The sequence below is a fragment of the Taudactylus pleione genome, unplaced genomic scaffold, assembly GCF_031769625.1.
Source record: "Taudactylus pleione unplaced genomic scaffold, aTauple2 ptg000003l, whole genome shotgun sequence".
Classification (NCBI taxonomy): Eukaryota; Metazoa; Chordata; class Amphibia; order Anura; family Myobatrachidae; genus Taudactylus; species Taudactylus pleione.
In genome coordinates this window covers 910,900-938,605 of record NW_028284406.1, presented here as the reverse complement: position 1 = coordinate 938,605, position 27,706 = coordinate 910,900, and the positions used below count along the sequence as shown (strand labels likewise).

Genomic DNA, 27,706 nt, shown 5'->3' with positions numbered 1-27,706 from the left:
GCTCGTTCGCTCAACTGAGTATGGGTTGTAATGCGCATGCGCGAACCAGTCATTGCGGTCGGAAATTGTGTGCTCGCTAAATAGCGAATGCCTGCTAATTTGAGTGACAGAATGAGGCGTTTGTGGGTGGTAACAGGGGAAGGTGCTTGAAAACGGGGAGTGGTGATCTGAACGCAGGCGTGCCAAACGGTCAAAACTGGTGTTTTAAGGGTGTGCATAATTAACAAAGCAGCGTCATTGGCCACGTCACTTGGTTGTTTCTTAGCCTGAACTGCTCGCATGATTGCGGTAGGAAAATCCTACCACAAGCACTGCGAGCAGTTCAGAAGCCTTTCGATGTACTCGATTGATCAAATAGCGGAGATGACGTAGGATGCGAGCGGCCAGGGGGCGTTTTTTACAAAATAGCGAGCGCATGTTTCGTTTGCTCGTTCAGACATAGAGGCGTCAACAGACCGCAAAGAGCGAGCGCTCTATTTAAATATCCGGCCCCTTTTTCTGAACGAGCAAGCGCAAATAGCGTCCGGCTCTGAATCAGGTTCTCGGTCCTCGGGACCCCACACAAGTCACCTAGCAGGTGCACAGGTGTATTCATTACTAATCGACGCATTTGAAAAGATCCACAGGTGGCGCCAATTATCTCACTTGTGATTCTGTGAGGAGACCTGGAAAACATGCACTGTTCGGGGTCCTGAGGACCGAGTTTGAGAATCTGTGCAATTTTTGTAGGACTTTTCTGATTCTTGTTTTCACCTCTAGTGACCAACCTGACCTACAGTAATGTATATCTATATCCCCTCTAACTTCCTTTTGCTTTTTGTGGACGCTGTCTGTCTCCCGCCTTTTTTTCTTTCTAGTTTCCTGCAATTTAGAAACATTTGGTTGCTCAGCAGAACCTTACATCAGAATAATGTTTATTTTATAAGTTGCCACTAATCAGCGATAAAAACAAGGAACTAATATTTTACAGAAATGTACATTTTGTACCACACACTGTACATATCAAAACCGTGACCGCAGTCTGTTCTAACACTCATGTATTTTATGAAGTGTACTGTTGAATCTGCAAAATGCGTGTTAGGGGGGGGCGGTATTTACCAGTAACCCCTATGTCCGTTTAGAGAATGTGCCATTTAGAGGCGCCATCTGAACAAGTCGCCACGGCTTGCAGATAACACCCATAATGCCGTATGTTAATGTCACTGAATATGTATAATATGGCAATACCGCAACTGAAAACCGGGTTAAATTGTATTCTAATTCCTCTTCCCAAAGCTATGGTTAAAAAAAAGAGGGACAATTTTTTCTTTTTAAACGACAAAACTGGCCAGAGCCTGCATCTCTCCCTCCATTTGAATAGGCACGGAAGTATGTCTGTACGATTTGTATTTATTTTGTATATCGGCTGATGGGAAATTAAGGGATTGTATTTGCATGCTTGTGTGGCAGCTGTGCGTCCCGATGTGAACTCGCCGTATGTCCGGGGATATGTACATTTGTGAGACCAAGGAATTATTTCATGTTGTTTTACAGTTTATTAGTTCCAGGATAGGACTTCCCACCTGGGACCCCCCCGGCCGCTGGTTGTGTGTTGCAAGGTCTGGACACGGGCATGTAGAGAACAGCCTCCGCCAGTCCCCTTGGATACTTCTCAGATTCCTCAGGTGCAGGAGAGATGGGAGGTAGCAAACGTATATATGACAGCTGGCTACTGATTTAAAAGTCATGGATGGGGGAGGGGGGGCTAGGGGACGGGCTACTCAATGCCAAATACAGTGGGAAACTCCTTTGAAGACTACAACACTGAAGTGGAGACCTCAGAACTCACTGTTTATACAGATATTTGCAGCACTTTGGACCTGATTCACTACGGTTCGATATTACGATCGCTGCCGCGATTACGCACGCAGCTCTGCTGCGAAAATTTTCTAATGCCTGCAATCGCAAAGCTGTTGCACAGCCAGTATAGAGACGCCCACTACCGCTATCTCACATCCGTAATACCTTGCTGCGTATACATCGGGAACATCGAGTAACATCGGCCCCTCACGCACAATTACAGCAGGGCTGACCTTTCTCAGAAATTGCTGACCTCGTTGCACGCAGTGAGTACAGAAGCTGCGTATGCCGTCGCAGTGGCTAATTTATGCACGTCCATGCAACGTCGTTTAAACGGACAGGCACACCTGCTTTTCTCTGACCACTCCCCAAACGCTGACGTCCCGTCCCTCGGTCTGCGATGGCTTTTGTATCTGCGTAGGTGATCGCAATGCTGACTCACACGCGCACGGCGGTGCATGCGTAGTACGCACCATCGGCCGATTTGCAGTTGCGTTCTGCGATGAATCAGAATATATGATCACCTGCAATGTGTCGCTCAGCAAATTGCTTATAGCGACAAGTTGTATTTTTCTTTGTTAGATTTTGTGTAGATCTTTTTAGGTTTCTTAGACATTTAGGGGGCGATTCAATTCAGTTGCGCCAATTGAATAGCGCAGGGAACTCATTCCCGGCGCTATTCAACATAGCAGCGAATTCAGTTGCCCGTCAGACTGGTGCATTGATAACAACAGCGAAATGAGGGCCTGATTCAGTTATACGCTATACAGATATTTTCGCAAATGGAGCGATTTATTTTGGCGCTGCAGATGCGTCTGAGTCGCATTGCGCATGCGTCAATGTACATTACCGTAGTCGCCTGCTGCGAGTCTTTATCCGAAGTGTGATTGACAGGTAGAGAGCGTTTGGGGGAGGCAGCGGGGAGTCTCGGCTAAAAACGCAGACGTATCTAGACCGTTTTGCAGGCATGTCACATCCTCCGTCTGTGATCCATAGTCTGGAAACAGGGCTTCGGTGTCTTGGTTACGGCGGCCATACTGAGTGACCTTAGACTAACTCAAGGAGTCCATGTTTGCCTGATCTGCATCCGATGCTGCCTATGTGTACGCAGTTGCGGACAGCTGCGATGGCTCAGGTGGGCGTCTCCTTACAAGTCTCGGCGGCTGTTGCATTAGCATATTTTCGGACATCCACAGCAGCGAAAATCACAGCTGTGGGTGCATTAGCGTACGACTGTGAATCACACCCTGCGTTTGTTATTGTAGCGTTCCCGCTAGGCTGTTTTAGCGGGGCAAAAGCACCCTGCCCAATGGCGCAGCGCCCTGCTGAAACAGCCTGCGGGTGCCGTCACTACCCGTGGGTCGCAGTGTCCCGCAGGTGGAGAAAACAGCGGTGTAGCAGTCACCACCGGTGAATAGATGCCGGGCGTATGCCCAGCATCCATTCACACTGATAGCAGCGCTTGGGGGCAGCACGGCATGTGTGTAAGTGCCGGGCACGCCCCCAAGAGTGACGAAAAGAGTACGTGTCTTAAAGAAACGCCCCCATTCCCTTGACCACGCCCCCTTTTTAGGCGCGCCTTCGACGTGCGCAGATGTGCTTTTTTTTTCTAGGTCCAGCGCCGGACCTAGAGTGAACACTATATTGTTTCAATAAATGACACCTGCTCATACTGTATATTTTATGTACAGTATAATGAGATTGAGAAGATATTCTTTACCCTGTCCCAGTGATACGGTACTTTATAACTATGGGCTGTCAGTCACGTGTCATACTGGTATGTTTAACTTGCGTTTTCCGTGAAATCAGTATCTCGCAAGTCCATGGACAGCTTTCAGGGGTTCTAAGTATCAGGACCGACAATAGAGGAAGTGTCGGGGATTTTCTTGAATGTGCAAGAAAGCACAATATGCATGGGGAAGAATGGGGAAGGAAAATTTGAGTTTTGAATGACTTTAACTCATTGACTACTAGAGTTCAGCCAGGCCCACAGCTCCTGCAGAGACACTTGCTCCAAATACAGTAGCGTGATATAACAGTGTGCCCACTGCCCAAACATAGCGGAGGCAGCCATTTTGTGGGTGAGGCAATGTGCAGGCTGTGGAACTCCCCAAGAATTTTAGGCCTCAGCCATGTCCATGGTTCCTAGTGAATTGTCAGGCTGCTTTGTCAGAAATATTGGCTCATTCTACACATTAAAATCATACATCTGTCTAGTCTAAGGGACCTATTTGTTAATAGAAATGCTCTGAAAATGATTGCTGTGATTTGGGGACCTGCAGTTTGGGGCGATTTATCCACGCCCTCCTACCAGGAAAACTGCTCCGATAGTCAGCTGTACTCTCATATCTTAAAAGCTATACATTTGCCACTAATGGCAGCGGCTGGGTTCTGTCCCGGCAATGGTACTGCGCGTGCCCAACCTCTCGGTCATGCATTCGCACTGAGAGAGCTGGAGTAGGCGGAAGGATTTAAATGGATTCCTTTTCACACTCCGGGAACACTTTTCCATAGGTAAGGGCGAGTTAGCAACACCTGCAGATAGCGTTCACTATCAGAGCCGTGCTCCGCAAACTTCTCGTTTATTGTGGCTGGCGGTCTGCTCCACATCTGCCACTAGCGCAGGAGATAACTGCGATATCTCCTGTGTTATATTCATGATAAAATAGGAGTTTTATTTCATTTAGGGGGGCGAGATATAATTGTGAGAGAAAGTACCAACCAATCAGCTCCTAATAGTCATTTTTGTAAATACAGCCTGTAAAATGTAAGTTAGAAGCTGATGGGTTAGTACTTTATCTCTCACAATTTTATCTCTCTCCTAGCTTTAATACATAGGCCCCTTTAGTGATAATAACTAAATTGTTTTCCAGGTATACAGATTCTAAGCATACCCTCATCTGGGTCTGTCGTCTACCTCTGACAGTGGCAATTAGGAAGGGACAAGGGCAATTTAACATTGCCTCATGAAAGGGTCATTAATACTTGTAAATGGAGACTCTGCACCGAAGAGCTTGCAATCTAGCTGTATGTTTAGTAGTGCTTGTTAACAAAAACTCCTACCGAAGTGTTTTACCAGTCCTGGTGCAACTGAGCAAGTGTGATGCATTATGGGATATTTAATGCCGCTGAGTGACGGGGGAATTGCGCCAAAGCTTGCTGCACACTTCTACACATTCTCCCACCCGCTGCAGTTTCCGGAATCCTCGGTGCTACATTTTTAAGGCGATCCCTTGAGTTGTATTTTTTTTGGGGGGGAAGGGTTTTGTTAAATACAAATTGTAAAAATGCTTGCTTTAAACTTCTTGCACGGATGGTAAAAGCTATTTAATCCTGTAACAGGTTTATAGGGTAATCGTATTTATTTTGTTTATTATTTCATGTGCCATCTGGTGGCTGGCAGCTGCTATGGACACAGCAGTAGGTGTCATTATCCGAGAGGCTGTGGATCCAATTACATAGGGAGAGAAGATGATTATGGCATCCTCCTAAGGAAAGTGCTCCAGTGGCGAGCCGCTTGTAAACAGGACAGGCAGGGCCTTATGAGTTTTGTGTGGAGCTGCAGAAAATGACACTACAAAGACTTAGGGGTCTATTTACTAAGCAGTGTTAGGAGACAGAGTGAAAAGTGATAAGGTGCCAGCCAATCAGCTCCCAACTGTCATCTCACAGGCTGTGTTTGAAAAATGACAGTTGGGAGCTGATTGGCTGGCACCTTATCACTTTTCACTCTGTCTCCTAACACTGCTTAGTACATAGACCCCTTATAATTCGTAGAACCAGATATAAAAATGAATGCAATGGTAACTATGCATTAATGTGCAGTAATCCGCAGCAATTGGTCACATTCGAACACGTCTGGTTGCTATGGGCTACAACACCTTTTTGACTTTACCCGTGCACCAGTTTTCATAAATGCAAAAAAAAAAAATTAGCAATAAAAAAAAATTACAACAGTATCTGAGAAATGCTCCTACTCCAATTTAGAGCTATGTCGGTGATTAACCCCTTGTCTGTTCTCTCCTCGCAGAGCTCCGCCCAGGAGATCGGAGAAGAGGTCGATGACGGCGTTATCTACAGCATCTCCCTTCGCAAAGTGCAGCTCCACCACACGGCCAACAAGGGGCAGCGATGGCTGGGGGTAAGCAGGGTTCCGTCTCCCATGGGCACTGCGGAAGGCGGGCTTGCCGGACCCCGTGATACCACGGTGAGGAAGACAGGGATAGAGAAATTCCGGGACGGTGGGGGGGGGAATGAGGGTACCTATTGGATCATTCTATATAAATGATGCTCATGTTTTGCTTGTGGTCAGTGCAGACAGGGAAGGGCAGAAACGAACCGCCCCCATTTACGCTCTGCCATCTCCGGTCTCTCCTCACCGCTTTATTTTCATCCCTTTGCTATATTAATAAGCAAGATGGTCGCTACCACCATGTTTGTTATACATATCCACCTTCAAAAAGGGCTTTACATTGCATCCTCACTGCTTTATGGTTTACCAGTGATATAACATAAAGAATAACATAAATACATAAATATAATATAATAAATACATGAACAAGTATGTCAGACTATGAATTTAACTTCCCAATTACATACATACTTATGTGTGAATAACTGTTAATCAATACATATTCCATGATTTCACTTGAAAATGGTACCAGGCATGGAAATGATAAGAGCCGCGGTATATATGCATGCATTCACACACCGTAATATCCATCTTCTCATTCCCCACAGCATCCATTGCCCAATCAGTTTCTACTAATCAACACTGTCTCCTGTCTTTGTCGGAGCTAATGTCCTGTCACTCTTTATTTTAAACCAGTTACACACCCCACTGATGCTTGTCTGCTTTGCGCTGCTGTCTCTTACCATCTGCTTGTCAGAAAAATGCTGTGGAATACAACTAACGCGGGATTCTGGGAAATCCTATATATCGCCTACACACACTGCTCGGCAGCCATTTTGTGTGGTATTGAATCAATATTTTTGAGAATGTAGGCTGTTCGCAACATCACCAAGGCAAGAAGCAGCTCCTAGTGGACGAGTAGGCCGCATTTGAACCTTTGTTTGGTTCACAAAATGGCCGCCTGCTACACTCTGTTAGGACACTGCTTCCTAGTAAATCGTTTGTCATAAATTGGTTGCTTTTTTCGGCCCACAAGATGGCTGCCGGAACTGTGCTCTGGTGAAACCTGTTTTGTTTTTTGTTTTTGCCACAAAATTTTGTAAGCTGCAGCGTGACAGAAAGGCGCCCATGTTTGGATGAACTGAGGTGTAGACTGCTTGTGTTATTCTTATTGCTAGACAGGGTCCATATCAGAGACTGGGTGTGGTGGAGACGTCGGCCGGCCAAGCAGAGGTCGGCCAAGATCTTACAGTAACATGAAACCCGTTGAGAACACTGGCCCCCACTAGTCTCTGGGGGAAACAGTTTAGTTTATAGAGCCTCAGAACGGAAAGGTAACTTAGGAACGGAAGTCTAAACACGCATTAAGACCATTCTAGCTGTAGGGATATGAAATATATACAGCCTTGGAATTCCTTTGCATCCCAGAGGTATATAATTAAATAATTCCAGTGATTTACACATTCAGCGTTTTAGAAATAAGACATTAAGGAAGGAAGACTGTGAAAACCTTACCGTATCCTGTAAAACATGAGAAAAGTCTAGAACAGTGGTAGACGACATGTAGCAGTCCATCGGTTGAACTGCAACTCCCAGTATGCATTACCAGTAGAGAATGGTGAGAGACGTAGTCGGCAATCAGCTGTAAGGACACAGGGGGAATTGCATCAAACATTCTAAACTGTGGAGAAGTGGGCCAGTGAAGACGTTGCTCCATAGCAACCAATCGGCTTATAGCCAGCATTTATCTAGTGCTTTATATAAAATGATAGGTAGTAGCTGATCGGTTGGTTTGGGAAACGTCTCCATTTTACCACTTCTCCTCTCTTTAGAAGGTTTGATGCATTCCCCCCCACAGTTTGGAAGGACCCCCGATGATCAGTTTTTCTTAACTTGTGGGTTCAACCACAGAATATGGCTGCCCATGCGGATCTGGTAGAGCCCTCAACATCCTCATCTTGCAAAACCACAGGAGTGCTGTCCCGTGTAAAGCTGATCGGTCTGTTTGCTTAACCCCAGGCTCGACGTAGCCTTGTAGTTGGGGGGGGGGGAGTAGGGATGTAGTCACCATTATTACGTTGCCTGAAGAACTAAGGGTAACAGGCAATTCCACTCAAAACTATTGTTAAAAATCACCAGATATTAAAAATAGTACCTATGCCTGGAATCACCTGCTTAAAACTCAGAAACCCACTGTTGCTAACATTTGACAGGTTGTAAATAACTGACCACTTTTAGCAACATCCATAACCAGGGAATCCAAAGACTTCACTTTTTTTTTTTTTTTTCACTCCTCGGCTAAAAATGTTGCTAACATCGTTTTCTCACGCCCTATCTGGTAAATTGCAGCATCAGTGTTTCTGATATTTTTACAGATGATTTCATGCAAAAGTCTTGTTTGAAAGTGATGTTTTATTAAAGAGACATACAGTGTACTAATAATGTTTGAAGGGTAAATCCACACATTAATTCATGCTAATCTAACCCGACTGCTTGTCATCTAACCACATCTTCCTCTTTTACCAGCTTTGCCTGCACTATCTGGTTCTAGCTCATTTCTAAGGCAGACCCTCCCAGTATTTTAGTAAGTAGCATTTTGGACTGCGCTGAAGTGTCCTTTTATTTTCTTCCCTTCCCTGACGCAGTATGAGAACGAGTCGGCGTTGAGCCTTTATGAGACATGCAAAGTACGAACCATCAAGGCTGGGACTCTGGAGAAGCTGGTGGAATACCTGGTCTCTGCATTCAAAGGCAACGACTCCACCTACGTCACCATCTTCCTGTGCACCTATCGGGCCTTCGCTACCACTAAGCAAGTGCTAGACCTGCTGCTGAACAAGTGAGTCCACTAGTGAAGGTTGACAAAAAAAAAGTCTCTGATGATTTAAACATATGAATACCAACCACGGAACAGATGGAGACATGTACAGTATGTGTGTAGTAAAAGTTTCAGGAAGGCACGAAAAAGCCAACAGGTTATCTAAGGGGGAAACCTTTTTCGAAGGATAGATTCCCTATCCCTCTGTCTCTAGACTGCTTAGGTATCAATCATTTTTGAAGTTCTTACTATGAATAGTAATATAATAAGAACGTTGTGTCTGTCTGTTTGTTCAGAGTTGCGCAAAAACTACTGAACTAATTTTCATGGAAACTGCATTATTGTGTAGTGGAAACTCCTAAAAATAACCTGCGCTTTGTCTCCTCTCCATCCGTCAAGTTAAAGCTGAACAATAGCAAAGACAAAAGTTATTGACATCATCAATGCAAGAGATAGGTGTGGCTCCATGTGCGCGGCAGGAAGGGGTTAGGGGGGGAGAGGTGATTTGGGCCCGCAGTCACTTGTATAGGCTGCATAGGAGTCTGTACACAGGACACACAGAGACATTGGTGAGATAGGTGTGGCACCATGCCGCGGCGGTAAGGGGTGGGTGGAGAGGTGCTTTGTGCCTGCAGTCACATGACTAGGATAGGGTACATAGCAGTCTGTGCACTGGATACACAGTGACATAGGTGTGAGTGGTGGGTGAATAGGATAGGCTACACAGCAGTCTGTGCACAGGGCACACAGTGACATTGGTGTGAGATGTGGGTGAATAGGAGAGGTTACATAGTCTGTGCACAGGGCACACAGTGACATTGGTGTGAGTGGTGGGTGAATAGGAGAGGTTACATAGCAGTGTGTGCACAGGGCACACAGTGACATTGGTGTGAGTGGTGGGTGAATAGGAAAGGTTACATAGCAGTGTGTGCACAGGGCACACAGTGACATTGGTGTGAGTGGTGGGTGAATAGGAAAGGTTACATAGCAGTCTGTGCACAGGGCACACAGTGACATAGGTGTGAGATGTGGGTGAATAGGAGAGGTTACATAGTCTGTGCACAGGGCACACAGTGACATTGGTGTGAGAGGTGTGTGAATAGGAGAGGTTACATAGCAGTGTGTGCACAGGGCACACAGTGACATTGGTGTGAGTGGTGGGTGAATAGGAAAGGTTACATAGCAGTCTGTGCACAGGGCACACAGTGACATTGGTGTGAGAGGTGGGTGAATAGGAGAGGTTACATAGCAGTCTGCTCAGGGCACACAGTGACATAGGTGTGAGTGGTGGATGAATAGGAGAGGTTACATAGCAGTCTGTGCACAGGGCACACAGTGACATAGGTGTGAGTGGTGGATGAATAGGAGAGGTTACATAGCAGTCTGTGCACAGGGCACACAGTGACATAGGTGTGAGATGTGGGTGAATAGGAGAGGTTACATAGTCTGTGCACAGGGCACACAGTGACAATTGGTGTGAGAGGTGGGTGAATAGGAGAGGTTACATAGCAGTCTGTGCACAGGGCACACAGTGACATTGGTGTGAGTGGTGGATGAATAGGAGAGGTTACATAGCAGTCTGTGCACAGGGCACACAGTGACATAGGTGTGAGATGTGGGTGAATAGGAGAGGTTACATAGTCTGTGCACAGGGCACACAGTGACATTGGTGTGAGAGGTGGGTGAATAGGAGAGGTTACATAGCAGTGTGTGCACAGGGCACACAGTGACATTGGTGTGAGAGGTGGGTGAATATGAGAGGTTACATAGCAGTCTGTGCACAGGGCACACAGTGACATTGGTGTGAGTGGTGGGTAAAAGCGCTGCTGTCACCCGTCTGTGTAGCGCTGCTGGTCACGTCTGCAACTCCCGCGGCAGGACCCCTATGCAAAACAATACAACTAGAACACCTTAAATAAAAAAAATGTTGGAGCGATTTCATTGTGAGTGAAGCCGCGGGCAACAGCTAAAAAAAAAATTAGCTGGATGCTATAAATAACCTTACTTCTATAATAAGCTACATATTTTTTATTTATTTAATTATTATTGTTTATTTTTTTTAAAAGGTTTTGGCGCCTCCACCCTCAGCTCAACGGCGAACACTCCCATAACACGGTTGACGATCGCCTGGAACTGAAGAAGTGAGTTTGACCTTTCGTGTACAGCTGCGTTTCCAGCTGATAATCGGCTTCTCTCCATTTGGCAGACACTCAAAAACAGAAGGTGTTCCTTTACTATGGGAGATTTGGTTGCATTCACATACCCTCCCTTTCTGGAGATGCGTGCACACATTCATAGCACACGATGTGTGGGGGACGATGTGTGCTATCCCCATTGTTTTGTTTTTTTCCACTCTTCACTTCATTTTTGCCTTCAGTTAAAATATTTTCCTCACTTGGAGCAAAATGGCACAATGACAAATATCCCTTCAATCCCCTAAAATTATGTACAGTATTACATGCTTTAAATCAATATTTACTTTATTTTATTTTTTTATTTAATAGAAGTGTAGATTTTCTTCTATTTCTTTTAGACTGCTTTATTTGTATCTGTTTGGGGTGTAACATAATTAGATTTTTTTTTTTTTTTCTTTCACAATACATTTAAAAACTTCTTTTGCTCACTTATGTCGGTGTTTTTTTACTTTTTTTTTACCTCACAAAACACTTTTTTTCTTTTTTTTTTTTTTGTCTTCTAAATAAAAATTTGTACAACTTTCCAGACCGGAAAGAGAATATGTATTTTTAGATTGATTTAATTATAAGTAACCGGACGGCTGATTTCCTCCCTCAACAGATCCACAAAATTTCCACGTCTGTAATATCAAAGAGCAGACGCGGAAGGGGGAGGGGGTCTGATCCAGACATTGCCCTGAAAAGCCCCCTCTCCAGTTGGCTTATTGTATAACTGTCTGGTCACCTCAGGCTGTGTATTTATTTATTAAACACTTTCTAATAATATTTAAAGGTTAAGTCAACAAAGAAAAAGTTTAAAAGAAAACCAATCATAAATGTGTGTGTGTGTTATATATCAATATATTAAACAACTTGCACAAATGTAGCAGCAAACCCCTCTCCAATAGGCTCTCAGGGACAACAGTAAACATTAATAAACAGCTGTATAAGTGAATAGCCCACCATGTAGCGTGCAGGCCAGACACTGTCTGAGAACGTCTCGGCGCCCACCAGCCTGGTGACGTTGGCCGCCTCTCACGGAAGACCTTCATCCGGCTGTGCGGCTTCGTGGGGGGCTATTACGTCTTGGTAAGTTGTATCTCTTTGTGTTCATCTGTTGTGACCCTGAAGAAAGTCTTCTAGCCATGAAATGTCGGTCAGTAGAGTTGTTTATTATTCACTATTGTCCCTGAGTGACGGTTTTGTGCCTATTGGAGTGTGTATCACACTGTTATTAAGTGTATTGTTACCAGTGAGGACTATGACCATAAACTAACAACTTTCTTGGTTCCAAAATTAAACTTTTGTACTGTGAGAAATAACTATATTCGTTTTCCTGCTTAGAACTTAACTTTTGTTTTTCATTCACCCAAAAGCACCATTTCGTCCATCTTGGGCGCCTGGCTGGATCAGTATTCAGAGGATTTCCGCCAAGCACCGGATTACGTGTGTTTGAAGCAACTTATTGCATATGTTCGGCACAACATCCCAGGCTCAGACCTGGAACGCAGAGCCCGCAATCTATTGACACAGTTCCAGCGGCAGCAAGTTAGCGAGTTGGATCAGGATGGTGAGTTAATCACGTGGCACTGGTCGTTTGAGCGTTATAGAAATGGCTGTAAGCAGTTAAGATGGCTGCCGCTTCTTCACAAGTTGTTCAAGCGCGTGTCTATTGCTTTCTCTTCACACTTTTAGTTCTATGTATCTTAGCTGCATCTTAGCAGTAGATTGAGCCCCTCAGTATGGGTTTATTAGAACTGAATCCTGTGAGTGACATTCTCCTTCCGTCTTGTCTGACAGTCGTGGACCACACAAGCTGCACGTTCCGCCTTGTGGAGGAAAGCGCTCTCTTGGAGGGGAAGCCGGACTTCCTGTCATTCCGGCAGGATATGCTGGCAGAACAGTTTACAGTCATGGATGCTGTGAGTACTTTACACAAACCCTCATCCTTCCCTTATTTCTTTGTCTGAACGCTATTATAGTGTACTCTACACACACTCCTATAAACTGAATTATCTGGAAATTTGGTTCAGTGCACAAAATGGCCGCCCCCAGTCTGTGCACAACCTCTGCACTTCTTGCTTGTTCTCCTCTGTGGGACACTGAGAGTAGTCTACATACGGCGAAATATGCGGACCCAAGGTGGTTTTCTGTGTTTTATCGTTTGTGTGTACCAAAGTGAATGTTAAGTAGGGATGTGCAGGCTCGGATTAGTTTGGATTTTCCCACCAAATTGTTTTTTTTTTGTTTTTTTCCCGCCAAAAAGCGGGTCTCAGAAAGAGGCAAAACGTCATCTTTCCTGGACAAACATCATCATTCCTTGACAAAACTCCATGAAAGATTGTTTGTCCATGAAAGGTAACGTTTTTTGCCTCTTTCTGAGACCCGAGTTTTGGCGGGAAAATCCGAACTAATCCGAGCCTGCACATCCCTAATTTTAAGGTGCTGCCCATTTGTTATTCTCTGGGGCTGCACAGAATCCTGACGCCGGAATCCCAACAGGTTTAGGATACAATAGACTCAACTGTGCAATAATCTTATAGAGTTAACTCCATTTATTTTGAATCCACATTAAAGCTTTCCCTGCTTATAAAATCTGCAAAGCAAGGTGTGACTGATGTACTGACCGTCAGAGTGGAGGCACTTCACCTACACAGTGGAGATGGACAAGATTAGGTCTATCCAATCACTAGGAGATAGTGACATCATTATATCGCTGCAGCCCACAAAATATACACTATGTACAATTTCAGAACCACTTCCGTGGAGCTGTGTCGTCAGCATTCGATTTATTTCAGAACTTCTAGAGATGTATTTTACTAAAGTGCAAATTTTTAGAAGTGGAGATGTTGCCCATAGCAACCAATCAGATTCTACTTAACATTTATCTAGCACCTTCTAGCAGATGATTGCTTGAATCTGATTGGTAGCTATGGGCAACATCTAGACTTTAGTAAATATCACCCATAAATTCTTTACTCCTCTAAGAAAAGTTGGTCATTTTTAAATGACGAATATCAATTTATATAGCATACATTTTCATGGTGTCTCCCTTTTTTAAAGCCGCCACAGTTCTATGCCTTTCCTGACACACTCTTGTCCTCGCCCCTCCTAGGATCTCTTTAAGAAAGTGGTGCCATATCACTGTCTGGGATGTATCTGGTCCCAAAGGGATAAAAAGGGCAAAGAGCACCTGGCACCGACGATCCGAGCCACCGTCTCCCAGTTCAACAGCGTCACCAACTGCGTCATAGCCACGTGCCTAAGCGACCGGTCACTGAAGCCCCAGCAGAGGGCGAAGGTGGTGGAGCGCTGGATAGACGTCGCCAGGGTATGTTCTGCAAGCGACTGTTCAACTTCCCTCCCCAACTTTTTACATGCTACCTCGGCTCTGGGGCTATTGAATTGTCTTGTGAACCAAACTCTCTCTCTGCCTGTAGGAATGCCGCATCCTCAAGAACTTCTCTTCCCTCCGTGCCATTTTGTCAGCCCTTCAGTGCAACGTCATCCACAGGCTGAAGAAGACATGGGATGAGGTTTCCAGGTGAGGACAGACTTGTATACCTGATCTCGCTTATAACAATTTACGTGTACAGTATATGTGTGTGTGGTCGCATACATTACTTAATTGATGCACTACACCAGGCCTGGCCAACCTGCGGCTCTCCAGCTGTTGTGAAACTGCAAGTCCCAGCATGCCCTGCCACTGTTTTAGCATTCCCTAATAGCAAAACCTGTGGCAGGGCATGCTGGGACTTGTAGTTTCACAACAGCTGGAGAGCCACAGGTTGGCCAGGCCTGCTCTACACGGTATGGTAACGTTCTCTTGTTTGCTTTAGGGAGAGCTTCCGGATATTCATGGAACTGTCTGAAATCTTTTCGGATGAGAATAACCACTCCTTAAGCCGCGAGCTGTTAATTAAGGTGGGTGTTTTATAAAAGTAGCCACGTCTAGCAAGAAAGGAAGCGACGTGTAGGGCGTCATTACTAGTGGGGCGTAAGTTTGCTAAAATGTAATTACTGTAATTGGTAATGTGCTGGGGGCGGTAATATAGGTTTTACAAAGTGTACCGTGCATGCTGTCCGTAATTAGGGCCTGATTCAGACCCGCTCGCGAGCGGGTCGATGGCCGGGCAGTGCGCACGCACGAGCCCCGTAGCAAGTGCATTTTCGCTCGCTGCGGGACTCGCTACAAGACGGGGCGGCTGTCGATTGTGATTGACAGCTCGCCTCATTTTGTAGGCGTGCAGAGGGGGGTGGCTGGACAAACTGAGGCTTTCCTGAAGGAACGCCTGCCGTTTGTGGGCGGCCCTAATGACATCACCACTGATGTCAGTAGTGAACTTCCTGCTCTATTAGAGCAGGAAGTTCACTGGAGCTTGCGGTCGAAGAGACCCTACCACAAGGGTCTCGTCGCAAGCCCGATGGTCGCGATAATCGTGACCGTCGCCGGGCTGCCCGCTAAAGCTGTGGGTGGTCACCCACAGCTTAGCGAGCGGCTTGGAGGCCGGTGAAAAAAAAACGGCCCGCCCTGATTCAGAGCGAGCGCTCGCAAATAGCGAGCACCTCTGAATCAGGCCCTTAGTCCGGTCGCAGGATTTTGCAGTCAGATTTGAGACCAGATCAATCGGAAAACCATTGATCTTTCCAAGCAATCTGCATAGTTCATTTTTTTTTTTCCTATCAGCGCCATCTTTAAATGGAGACGCGTGTTGGCGAATAGGTCTTGTTGCCCCTCTCTGTTTAAAGAGCTGTCTAGTGTCTTATTTTGCTGAATTTTCATTAATGTGTTCACGTCGCTCCCACTAATCTCCTCCTTTCATGCGTAGCACGCCCTGCACACTCCTGATACGGTCTGTGTGTACGTGCCAGGAACTTCTGCAAGTGTGTCACTGCCCTTGTGAGTGAGGGAACCCCCAAGTGCAACACCCTCCTGCAAACACCAGGCCAAGTGCAGGCTGTGTGAGTCAGATTGGGTGTGCCAGTGCATGTCAGTGATAGACGGCATGTGGGAGTACGAGGGATTCCCTTCTCTTATCAACTCTTTCCAGCCAGAGCCCAGCACAGATGACTGGGCCGCCCCTTATCAGCTACCAGCCCAGGTTTCCATACATCATTACGGGAGCCCGATAGAGTTCTAGACTGTGCCATTAAAACTCGACATTTTATCAATGTCTTTTCATGCATTAGCAGCCAAATGTCAAACTCTCTAGTGTGGGCACTCGGGATTCCACCAATCAAATTCCTCGCCTCACATTCCCAGAATTCTCCTTTACTACCATTCGCCACCTCAGAGGCAGCTGCCTGCAACATATGAAATGCACCTTTTTGGTCAGTGATATCCAGCTGGGGCTAAGTACTAAACCATGTTCTCTATTCCTGGTCTTGTAAAAAAAAAAAGTTGAATCGGCCACAAGAATTCCAAATACCATTGCCAAGCTCCTTTAACCACAAGACAATTGCTCGCACATAGTTTAGATTGCACTGAGGGGGTATGGAATTCTGTCAGAGGAAATGTGTGTGGGAGGACCTGGCTTGTTTGTTATTCAGCGGCTGTAGGCAACCAGCCCATCTGTTAGTGATCGGCAAGCACTGCAGACCAGGAGTTTATACCACTCCCCCCGATCCCCCCCCCCCCCCCCCCCCAAGATTTTTTGCCTTCGTATCAGTATTGTATTAATTGCAGAATATCATCCAGATGGAGTAATTAACTCCTCATTAATGCCCTTTCCTATCCTTTCGTCCACTTTTCAGGAGGGAACTTCCAAATTTGCCACCCTTGATATTAACCCTAAGAGGGCCCAAAAGCGACAACAGCAGCAGAGAGAAATGGTAAGTGATCACGTTTGCTGACCCCTGAAAATATTCTGTATTGGAAACTTTATTAAACATTAACAGATGGGCAGCATTGTTTACTGACACGTTATTTATGTAATAATACGATTTTAATAAAGTTACTGATCGAAGCCACATGTGTGTTCAGTTTACTATTGAAACGTGAAGTCATGCTTGCTCCCTCTAGTGTTGAGTTGCGGTATTGCTAAGGATCGTTCTTTTGTTTGCAGGGAGTGATGCAAGGGACTATTCCGTACCTGGGCACTTTTCTCACTGACCTAGTGATGCTGGACACGGCGATGAAAGATTATTTGGAGGTAGTCTGAAAGCAGAAACATAAACCATACCTATTTTAAATGATTAAAAACATGCAGAATACCATAGCTTCCAGTAATAACTCCTGATACCTGAAAACAACAGTTAGAGACTCAGAAACACACACTATCGCTGCTATTGGATAAATAGGTTGTGGAGAACTGACTTGGTACTGTACATAGTTTTTTCCCATAGTGATAAATAATGTAAGGACAGACACTGGTCAGAGCTTTTCTGCTAAAGCTCAGTGGCAGTCTGTTTCTGAGTCTTCAACTGCAGTTTTCAGACATCTTGTTTCAGCACAATAATGTTAAGTACAGTTACTGTTTAGTGGCTTATTAATGTGTTCTATGCTTTTTTAACAGGGAGGACTCATCAACTTTGAGAAGCGAAGGAAGGTGAGTGTTTTCTATCTGCCGCACAGATGTGAGAGAGCAGTTTAGTGTTCAGCTGATACGGAATCCCTTAGGAGTATAAAGGAACCAAAAAATATTATTACATTATAGTACTTTAACTGCATTTTATCATTACTATTTTTTAATAATTTTTTTTAGTTAACTTATTAGGATTTAACTGGCATATCCAAAGTTTATCGTTGGGTTCCCAAAAGTGTTTTCTGTCTTTGGGACCCTACTTTAATTATCTACTGCCCAACGTATATCGATGGTACCGATGTTTGCTCAAAAGAGCGCCATTGGACCGATATGAGAAGGCGGCAGTGGGCTGTGCTGTGGCAGGCATTAGCATATATTAGCAACTGCGATCCGTAGGCAATTACAGTTGTGATAGAATTTGAGTCCGCTGCTGAATCAGACCCTTAATCTGTTACACAAGAGCTATATTACGTAATGCTCAGGAGTCAGTCATTTGTTAATGTATTTATATCTGTATTATTCTGCCTCTAGGAGTTTGAAGTTATCGCCCAAATCAAGCTGCTTCAGTCGGCCTGCAATAACTACAGTTTTATACCAGAAGATTCTTTTGTTGAATGGTTCCAGAGCGTAGAGCGGCTGAGCGAGGCGGAGAGGTGAGTCTGTCACACGGCTCTATGGGCTGGGTAACAAGACCGGCGTTGTGTAGCGCTTGTGTTTACTTGTGGGACAGTATCTGAGCTACATGGGTCACATGAGCAAATCTTGTCAGCCATTTTGTTTTTAATCAAATTGACCAATCGTTGCACATCTTGTAACCGCATTGATGTGGTGAATTTCCGGTAAGATTCGATTGGATTGAAACATGTTTATGGCCGGTACCAGGTCTATTTCTCTAATGAGGCGAGGACATAATCCCCGTAGTCCAAGAGACCAGGATAGAGCACTCGTGACCGGCATTATATAATGGTCACATTGTAGAAGCAATCTGTTGCACTGTAGTGTGGTATGCTATAATAGGGCATATATTTACCTGTATGGTTTTCTTGGATGCAGCTACAGCCTGTCGTGTGAGATCGAGCCTTTGTCTGAATCCGCAAGCAACACTTTAAAAGCCAAGAAAAATACAGGAATCATTAAGAGATGGAGCGAGTGAGTATCTTTAATAATATTATTATTATTATTATTATCCTTTATATGGTGCCTTAAGCTGTCCGCTGCACCTTACAAAGTACATATGCCCCAAACGTATCTCCGTATCTCCCCAAACCTCTATGGCACATCTAGGTAGCATCTTCATATTTACTGGGGAAGAAACCTAAGGTTGCCTTAGCTTTACATCTATTTTTGAGTTTGCAGTAATAGATCACCAGGATGAAAGCGTAAGCCGATGGCAACACTACTCACTTAGGGCCTGATTTAGACCCAGACGCTATGCTGCGCTCGCTCGCATTGAGCGATTTTTCGCAATCTGCGCATGCGTATGAAGCACAGTGCGCGAACCAGTAATTGCGATAGGAAGGTGCTCGCCCGTAGCCCGCAGTCGGGCCGCTATTTTGAGTGACATAGTGCCGTTTGTGGGTGGTAACAGGGGAAGGTGCTTCAAAACGGGGGTGTGGATGTGCGAACGCAGGCGTGCCCGACCGTCAGAACGGTGTTTAATGGGTGTGCATAATTAGCAAAGTAGCGTCATTACACACGTGACTGGGTTGTGTTTTAGCCAGAACTGCTTACAATGTTGTGGTGGGAAAAGGCTACCACAAGCGCTGCGAGCAGCTCCGATGGCTCTCGATGTTCCCGATTAATCCTACAACTGCCGGAGATGACGTGTGTTGCGAGTGGCAAAGGGGCGTCTTTATACAGGTGCGAGCGCATAGTGCGGCCGCTCGCTATTACTTAGTGGGCGGCTTTACGCGACGCAGTGCGAGCACATGATTTAAATAGCCGGCCCCTTTTAGCCAGCGAGCCGACGCAAATAGCGTCCGGGTCTGAATCAGGCCCTTAATTCGCACATCGAGCTGACATTTTATATTACACTATTGAATAGACTGTGCGCCAGGACAGAACGGGCGTCTTTCCTTACTAACTTGTTTTCCGGTTGTTTTGTTTTTCTCGCTAGTCGTCAACCTCCAAGCTCGGAGCCCTGCGCCAGTGTTAGTTCCCACTCCAAGTCCTTTGACCAGCTGAAGTGCAGCCCCCACCTCTGCGGAGGCGACACGGCCGACTCGGTCAGCGTCACGTCAGCCGGTTCCAGCAGTTCCGACGTGGAGGAGATCAACATCAGCTTCGTGCCCGAATCGCCAGACTGCCAGGAGAAGAAGGTACGGGAGGAACATCCCCAAGCCACGCCGACACAGGCCGCAGAACGCTGTGCTCCCGAGGGGGTCAGTCCCTACTCTCTGTGCTTTGCTGTGTGGGGAAAAGATGACACTATATTGTTTTGTTGTATCATCGAGTGTAAATGGGGCAAATTCACCCTTTAAAAATATTGGCAGCGTCGCCGGAGAGGTGACTGCAAAATGGAAACTTGCAGCCGTAGGCACAATAAGGGTTTTACCTACAGGCAGCATGAGAGAAACCTGTGGTTAGGGAAGTGTATTCTGTGCCAGCTATGCCTATGCGCAAATTGGCAGACAACACAGAACAAGAGACACCGGGCAGGAGCCGGGCATTTACCATCCCATCTGTAATTTAGTGTAAGCGTTGTATATATTTTGGGTTCTGGCTGGAAGGTCGACAGACTCCAATTGATCGACCGGCAATAGGTCGACAAGTGAATGGTCGCCACATTTTTTTAGGGTTAGGCACTTATTGGAGGGTTAGGATGGTTGGGGGCATTAAGGGGAGGGTTAGAAAAAAACTGAACGTGTCGACCATTTTTTTGCGGTGACCATTTCCATGTCAACCTTTTGACGCTGTATACCGTTTGTCCCTGTCGATCTTATGTCTGGTGACCAATTGTTGCCGACCTATACAGTGTCAACCTTTTTAGTGTCGATCTCTTATACCCAACCCATATATTTCTCAGTTGTGCCCCATATTGGTGCTAATTTGTTTTATTGCAGAACATGTAAAAAAAATAAACACTTAGGTTAGGTTTTATTCTGTATAAATATGATACAATGTGTCCCATATATGATGATGAATTAAGTTACTGTATGTGAGGAAATAAAGCATTCGGCTATAGGAAATCCTAATGCTTGCAATAAATGTTATCAGTACTTACCCTTTATACAGATATTATTTACGTAATTCTATACCTATATTAGCATTGCTATAGCGTGTTATTATGAATGAGTCTCCTGGGTTAGCAGCTGTCAGGACGATCGCTGGTCCAGATCGCTGCCAGCTTTAGCAAATGTCTCTTTAACAAGTATCTGACGTTCTCTTCATGCCCTTAGTTCTGGGAATCGTCATCGCTCTCCTCTCTGGACACGTCTGGCATCGGGTCAGGTTCCAGCAGCGCCTCCTCCTCGTCCGTGTCGTCCACTCCTGTCTCGGCCTCGCGGACGCACAAACGCTCAGTCTCCGGGATCTCCTGTTACTCCTCCCTGTCTCTTCCCCTCTACAACCAACAAATAGATGACTGCTGTATCATCCGGGTCAGCCTCGATGTGGACAACGGAAATATGTATAAGAGTATTCTGGTGAGAGACCCACCGCAATCTCCGCTGTATTTTGGAGAATACAATGTCTGATTTGATATAGATAACTAGTCCCTTATTTAAGGCCCAAACACCTAATTAATAGTTTCTGCCTATTCCAAGAGGCTATTGTTCCTCCTTACTCCACAACATCAACCCCCTGGAGGACCATCCTACTTAGACGGATTGATTTTATGCCCTGACTTTAAAACCTTTAGAGGTCCTGCACTATGTATCTCTTCTACATTCTCCTCTTCATGGGGTAGTTATCACACCTTCTAGTGGAGACGTTGCCCATAGCGACCAATCAGATTATAGCTATCATTTTATAGAATGTACACGATAACTGATAGCTAGAATCTGATTGGTTGGGCAAGACCACCACTGGTCCTATTTTTAGAAGGTTTGATCAATCTCCTCCCACTTAAATTGTGACCCTGTCAGTTAGGCGACTGGGAGTAGCAACAGCAGTTCCAACAAGCCATCTCCAGACACGTTGTCACGGCTTTCCTTTATCTGCAGGTAACGAGTCAGGACAAAACGCCCGTCGTGATCCGCAAAGCAATGGGGAAACATAACCTGGACGGGGAGCGGGCCGAAGACTACGAGCTCGTTCAGATCCTATCCGAGGAGAGAGGTAAAGGAATCTCTGCAATGCCCCTCTATAGCAAGACCTGTTAAGTGTGTTATGCACAGGAATGTACAGAGGAAACGTTTTCTGTAATGTAAGAGACCGGTTTGTCCACTTCCCAGTTGCTGTGTGTGACATCACTAGTTTCAGGGTCTTGAAGGCAGCCAATATTCACATAAAATGCTGTCCGCCAGTTGAAGAGGAACCAGAGAACCATGTACAACACACTGCAGCCAATGTTTATATAAATATGTAATATATGTTCCTTTCCCTCCACAGAGCTGAAAATCCCGGATAATGCTAACGTTTTCTATGCCATGAACTCGGGAGCCAATTATGACTTTGTACTGAAAAGGCGTGGCTTTTCCAAAGGGGTGAAAATAAAGCACGGATCTAGCTCTACGTTGCCGCGCATGAAGCAGAAGGGACTGAAGATAGCGAAGGGCATCTTCTAACACCCTGGTCTAGCTCACTTTATCCCAGCCAGAACTATGGAAAGGGACCCAAAGGATAACACGTCTCCTCTTGTCCCAGGAGATGAGAAATGTATACCATGGGGCGAGGGCCTGACATCCCTGCTTCTCTCTTCCATGCTCTCCAACCTTCACTTGTCTGGTTCTTTAAAACTGTGAGGAAAGTGAGAGACTAGCCAGCATGAGACAAGTTCAGATGCCGCTCCCCCATCAGGACCCAGAATCCGCCTCCACACCTTAGGTGCCTTCAAGAGAAGGGGGTTGAGTAGAGGGGGTCTCTGTAAGAAGACTGTGAAGAACAATGGAGACCAGCCTGTGCCATGCTAAGAGATCCAGTATTAAATAGGATGTGGACAAATCGGAGTAGCCCAGTTGGGTTTTGTGTTGATGCATTCAGAACAGAATAATCTGCGTCTCTATGATGAGAACCAGTGCAGATTTGTAAGGCTGTGAAAGGCATACACGCCCGCCACTAGCCACTTTTCCCCTTAAAGGGATGTTAATGTAAATACTCAGTCTCCCAGTGGATACCATTATTTAATGGGTTTTCTACAAAAGGAAAAAAAAAAGCACTTTGTGAAAAAAAAAATAAACAAACAAAAAATAAAATATTTTAACCCATAAACAAGTATAGGTTCCTGGGACATCTTCACCACTCAGTTAATTAGGCCAAACTTTGTTTGCCAGATAAAATAAATAAATAATTGGTGGCAGCAGTGGGATATTAATACAGTGATCTAGTTCTCTCCCCCCTAGACCAATCCAGCATTTCAAACCACACCAAAGATCCAACAGCAGAAAGATCTACACAGGAAAACCATACCGCCACTCAGTTATTCTATCTCAGAGCTACAAAATTAGACCATTTAACCCTTGTTTCCCCAGTGAGGACAGAATCAATTAGTCAAGCAGTTGTATCCACCCCCCTACTGGCTGTTACAGGGTCAAATAATTGCATTATAATAGTGCAGTCATTTTCCTTCTGTAAATATTCACCAACATATTCAGTCCTTTCTGTCAAGACAAAAAATATATATATCCAAATGGACCGGCACTCAGTCTCCAGACTAGTAAGTTGCCCGGGGGCCAAAATAACATGTTATACCCTTTGTTTGTCCTACATGGCAGCGGCTGTAAAGTTGGTTGGACCTGTGGAAAGGGTTTTTTTTTTTTATTATTTTTGTTTTGTAAAATTATTATTTTTTTTTTCTTATAAATATTTATTGGTTGTAAATAGATGTTAGACTTATATTACATTTATTACACTGTCATTATTTACATATTTGTTTGATGCCTTTTAGTTACTGTAAATATTGTGTAAAAACAGAGACCCGGCTCCCTCCGCTTCCTCATTAACCTTAAAATTCTCAAAGACACTTTAATCGATCAGTTGCCAGATAACTGAAATACATTTCAAGCAGTTTATCCTTCAATGCTATAAACTGTTTATAGCATTGAAGGATTTTAAGAGGAGGGGTAGGGGTCGTGGAGAGTTTTGATAGGTTTGCAACCTGATTTTGGCTGATGCTGATTGGGTCATTTCAGCAGTGATGTCGTTAGGCTTGTTCTTCAAAAAAAAAAAAAGGTCGCCAAAAAGAGAAATTGTTTACAAAAGAGGCTTATGGCTTTCATTCACACACAAAAAAAGATCTTTATTGCTGTACAATGCGAGTGGCTTTTTGTTTGCTAGCAAATGAGCCCTCTGATGATAAATCTTCCTGTCAGACTGGTTCCTGTGTATACATTCCGCCATGACCTAAGTGCTATTTGTATCTGCATGTCCTGGTCATATTTTCACATTTAAGTGCAGTATTCAGGGTTTTCTGGAGCAAATCGCCTCATACACGAGGTAACTTAATGAGTTTTTGGAAGCCATGTTTTGTATACCTTTGATCCAAGATGGCTCCCGTAGTCCGCCTACTTATGGTTTAGCACTATAGAGTCCTATATGAAGTTTTGTGGTGAGAATTTCAAGTAACGTCTTGGCTGCTTGTGTTACTGCCTCTTTAGCAAAAACCTTAGTTGTCAAGACAAGGAGAGGAGCTCTTGTATACAGTGTGTGATGCTATCGGACTCCATTACCTTACTGAACCTTAAAAGCCATCGGTGGAGTTCTATGGTTTATGTGTGTTTGATGATACTGGAGTTATGAACCCCTTGTCCTGGCAGCGGCGTTGCTGTGATGAATTGGCCGTTGGCAACTATTGTACTGATGACAATGCTGTTCTATTTTACGGAGTTTTGCAGTCCCAAATAAATAGCCAGTCTGTGCAAAGTTGTTGGGTTTTATAAACCTCCCTACACTGCGTCCTAGGAAGCAGAGAGCCAAGCTGAAACTTTATATATGTCTATAGTCTAGAGATTTGAGGGCGTGATTGATGCCAAAATCTCGTCAGTCCTCGAAAAAGTCCTGACTAACCCTGCATGGAAATTGTTACATTGATTCGTCATCATTATTGGCACTAATGTTCCAAACAGCCTATCGGTTTACCAGGAACTTATGACATCATTGGTGCGTAGTAGTCCGAATGTTGGTCTAGTGACTTGCCCTGCCACCATTTTGAAGTGACCCAACTAGCTTGCTGACACGGAAATCACTACAAAATTGATCCTCAGGTGCATTGTTGGCTTTTATTATCATCCCTGTTTTTTCCCTGGAAAGCACCACATTTCATTTATTCAAAAACACTTGCACCCCCGCCCCCCCCAAACTCAAAATGGCTTACCTCTTTTATAACAATCTGTACATGATAAAACTACAACTCCCAGAATGCAATGCTCTCTGTTTCTAACTTCCCGTAAATTATTTTCTGTATGTGGACAGGAATGAGGGTGAGCTTACACTGTTTACACAGAATGAAATACAAAATACTTCCTGCCATAATAGGGAGAACATCTCCTTTTTCACAAGTGCCAATAAGTTTAGCAGAGGGGTTCGTAGTATAACCCTGGGACTTGTCCTGGCCAGTGCATTCTAGGATTTGTAGGTTTGGGGGTTTTTTTTGTGATTTTACTGTGTAAACTTCCATCAAGGTGTTTTTGTTTTAACTCTTTTGCCAGGTGCAATGAATTCAACTGTGTGCCCTATTGCAGAACTCCATACTAAGAAACTGCTTCTATTATAGGGGGGTTGGCATTGTAAGCATTCAATCTTAACTTGCTTACTCACTCCACCTAGTGGTATAAATTGGTAATACATGACAAAAGTAATTGAATATGGCTGTTCAAACACTAGTATCTGAAGCGACACAACTCATCTCTGTCTCTCCTTCATTTTTTTTCTTTTAAGTGCAATCTTCTTTTGGCCTGTGTGTGTGCGTGTGATTGTGTGTGTGTCTGTGCGACTGCACCAGTTAGGTGCATTATGTTTACACTTGTTACCCTGTCTCTGTATGTCATGTATTTTGTAACGGATTAATGAAGGAGACTGTTCAAAAGTGCTCTGTGTACACAAGCAATGTAAACTAGTCTTTGCAATAAATTTCAACACTCCAAAATTGATATTATAGACTCTTCTGTTTTATGACATGTCTGTGGCATACACGTTTTTATCGTTTGTCTGTGTATAGATGACTACAGTCATAATGATTTTATTAGAGAAATTGGGGTTTGTTTAAAAAAATAAAATACAGGGCCTGATTTACTACCGATCGCAGCTGCAATTACGCATGCAATCGGCCATTTGTTGCTTTCTGCGCATGCATCGCAGAGCCCGTGCACGAAGACTCCACTGCGATCGCGATGACTAAGCAGACCCATTGCAGAGTTATGGACAGGAAGTACTGTTTGGGGGTGGTTGGCGAAACGCAGGCGTGCCAGTGCGTTTGAATGCCGTTACAGGAGCGTGCATAAATTAGCCAGTGTGATGCCCTACGCAGCTTGGGCTTTCACTGCGTGCGATGAGGTTAGCAATTCCTGAGTAAGGTCAGACCTTGTGTGCGTGGGGCTCCGATGTTACCGAAGGTTTCGCAGACTTGTTAAGTATAAGGTAAGGGGGCGTCCTTATGTTAGGCTGCGACAGCATTGGGATGGCAATCATTACCATATTTTCGCAGTGAGACTGCGTGCGATTATGGAGCTGCGATCGCAATAGCAATCCTTACTGAAATCAGGCCCATAATCTGTCACCTCCTAGTCCACAAAATGGCTGCTTCCAGTCTGAGTACATATGCATTGTGCCCCAGTGTTGTCACTAGACTGCAGTTAAGGTGGCTGCCCCTGTTATATGAAGGCAACAAGGACACAATAAAGGTATGGATTGATGGGTCTACAATAAAAAGGTAGACAGTCAATAGGTCGACAGGGGCATCAGGTTGACAGGTAATTGGTCGATATGGACAGTCGACGGGGTTAATCGGTCTACACATTATTTTCTTTTATTTCAGCCTATCCCTTAAAGTCATGAAAAACCATGTGATGGCCGTTTTTGTGTCAACCATTTTGAATCTCTACCTTTTTAGCCCTGTTGACCCATATCACTGTCGACCTAACGTCCCTGTGGACCTATTGAAGGTGTTGACCTACTGACTACCTTTTTGTTGTAGATCTATCATTCACATACCTCCAAGAAATAGTTATCCGATATATATCATTTAAAGATTGGTATATTGTTTACAAGTTGGGCAGATTGCGGTATCTTTGGGCCCAGACATTTCGACACTCAAAAAACAATAATTTTGTTATCTCGTTAGTGGTGTCATAGTGGTTGCATTAGAGAATAGTGGAGTGTTAAATGGTAATAAAACATAGTCAGCTTATCACCACCTAGTCCACAAAATGGCTGCTTCATGTGTGCGTACGCATCGTGTTTCAGTGATGTCACTAACTCCCAGTACACAAAATGGCTGGTTTAATTTTGAGTGCACACGCATTGTGCGAAAGTGTTGCCACTAGCTCCCAGTACACAAAATGCCTGCTTCCAGTGCTTGTGAATGCACATTGTGCCCAGTGATGTCACTAAGGGCCTGATTCAGAGCTGAACGCTCTGACCAGAGCGCTCGCTCTGAATCAGAGCCCTCCTACCTGTTTTTGGAGCATCCTCATGGACTCTCGCATAGCTGTGGGTTACCACCCACAGCTTATGCGAGCGCCCATGATGATGGTCGCGATGGTCAAGGACCATCGGGCTTGCGACGAGACCCTGCGGTAGGGTCTCTCTTCCGCAAGCACAGGAGTGATTTTGGCTCTATCAGAGCCAAAGTCACTCCCACTGACATCATTACTGATGTCAGTGGGGCCAGACTCAGACGGTAGGCGTTCCCATGGGAACGCCTCCGTCTGGCCGCCATGCCCCCGGCACGCCCACCAAAGGGGGCGTGCTGTCACTCACCATCGACCGCACGCCCCCCTTGGTGCGAGACCCCGAGCGACTTATTTCTCGTCACTCGCCGGGCCTCCGTCATGCGCATTCTCACAACATCGCCCCGCTAGCGAGCGAACTTTGCTCGCGAGCAGGTCTGAATGACCCCCTAAAT

At 45.0% G+C, this 27,706-nt stretch overlaps 1 protein-coding gene across 7 annotated transcripts in view; it reads left to right on the top strand.

Moving 5' to 3' along the window:
* The window catches only part of RALGDS (ral guanine nucleotide dissociation stimulator), a 145,337-nt gene extending 119,604 nt beyond the window's left edge, over positions 1 to 25,733 (top strand). For 4 of the 7 annotated variants that reach the window (XM_088462551.1, XM_088462535.1, XM_088462295.1 and 1 more), the window contains exons 2-18: positions 5,870 to 6,046; positions 8,617 to 8,810; positions 10,856 to 10,930; positions 12,340 to 12,533; positions 12,764 to 12,885; positions 14,079 to 14,294; positions 14,404 to 14,507; positions 14,803 to 14,887; positions 16,718 to 16,795; positions 17,029 to 17,115; positions 17,479 to 17,511; positions 18,019 to 18,140; positions 18,541 to 18,636; positions 19,604 to 19,868; positions 20,886 to 21,131; positions 21,651 to 21,765; positions 22,039 to 25,733. In XM_088462551.1, coding sequence (XP_088318677.1) covers positions 5,870 to 6,046; positions 8,617 to 8,810; positions 10,856 to 10,930; positions 12,340 to 12,533; positions 12,764 to 12,885; positions 14,079 to 14,294; positions 14,404 to 14,507; positions 14,803 to 14,887; positions 16,718 to 16,795; positions 17,029 to 17,115; positions 17,479 to 17,511; positions 18,019 to 18,140; positions 18,541 to 18,636; positions 19,604 to 19,868; positions 20,886 to 21,131; positions 21,651 to 21,765; positions 22,039 to 22,214 — 2,385 coding nt within the window. In that variant the 3' untranslated portion in view covers positions 22,215 to 25,733. The remainder of the gene's footprint in view (positions 1 to 5,869; positions 6,047 to 8,616; positions 8,811 to 10,855; positions 10,931 to 12,339; positions 12,534 to 12,763; positions 12,886 to 14,078; positions 14,295 to 14,403; positions 14,508 to 14,802; positions 14,888 to 16,717; positions 16,796 to 17,028; positions 17,116 to 17,478; positions 17,512 to 18,018; positions 18,141 to 18,540; positions 18,637 to 19,603; positions 19,869 to 20,885; positions 21,132 to 21,650; positions 21,766 to 22,038) is intronic. The other 3 variants (XM_088462584.1, XM_088462523.1, XM_088462301.1) reach the window with 3 other exon arrangements.
* The last annotated feature ends 1,973 nt before the right edge of the window (positions 25,734 to 27,706 follow it).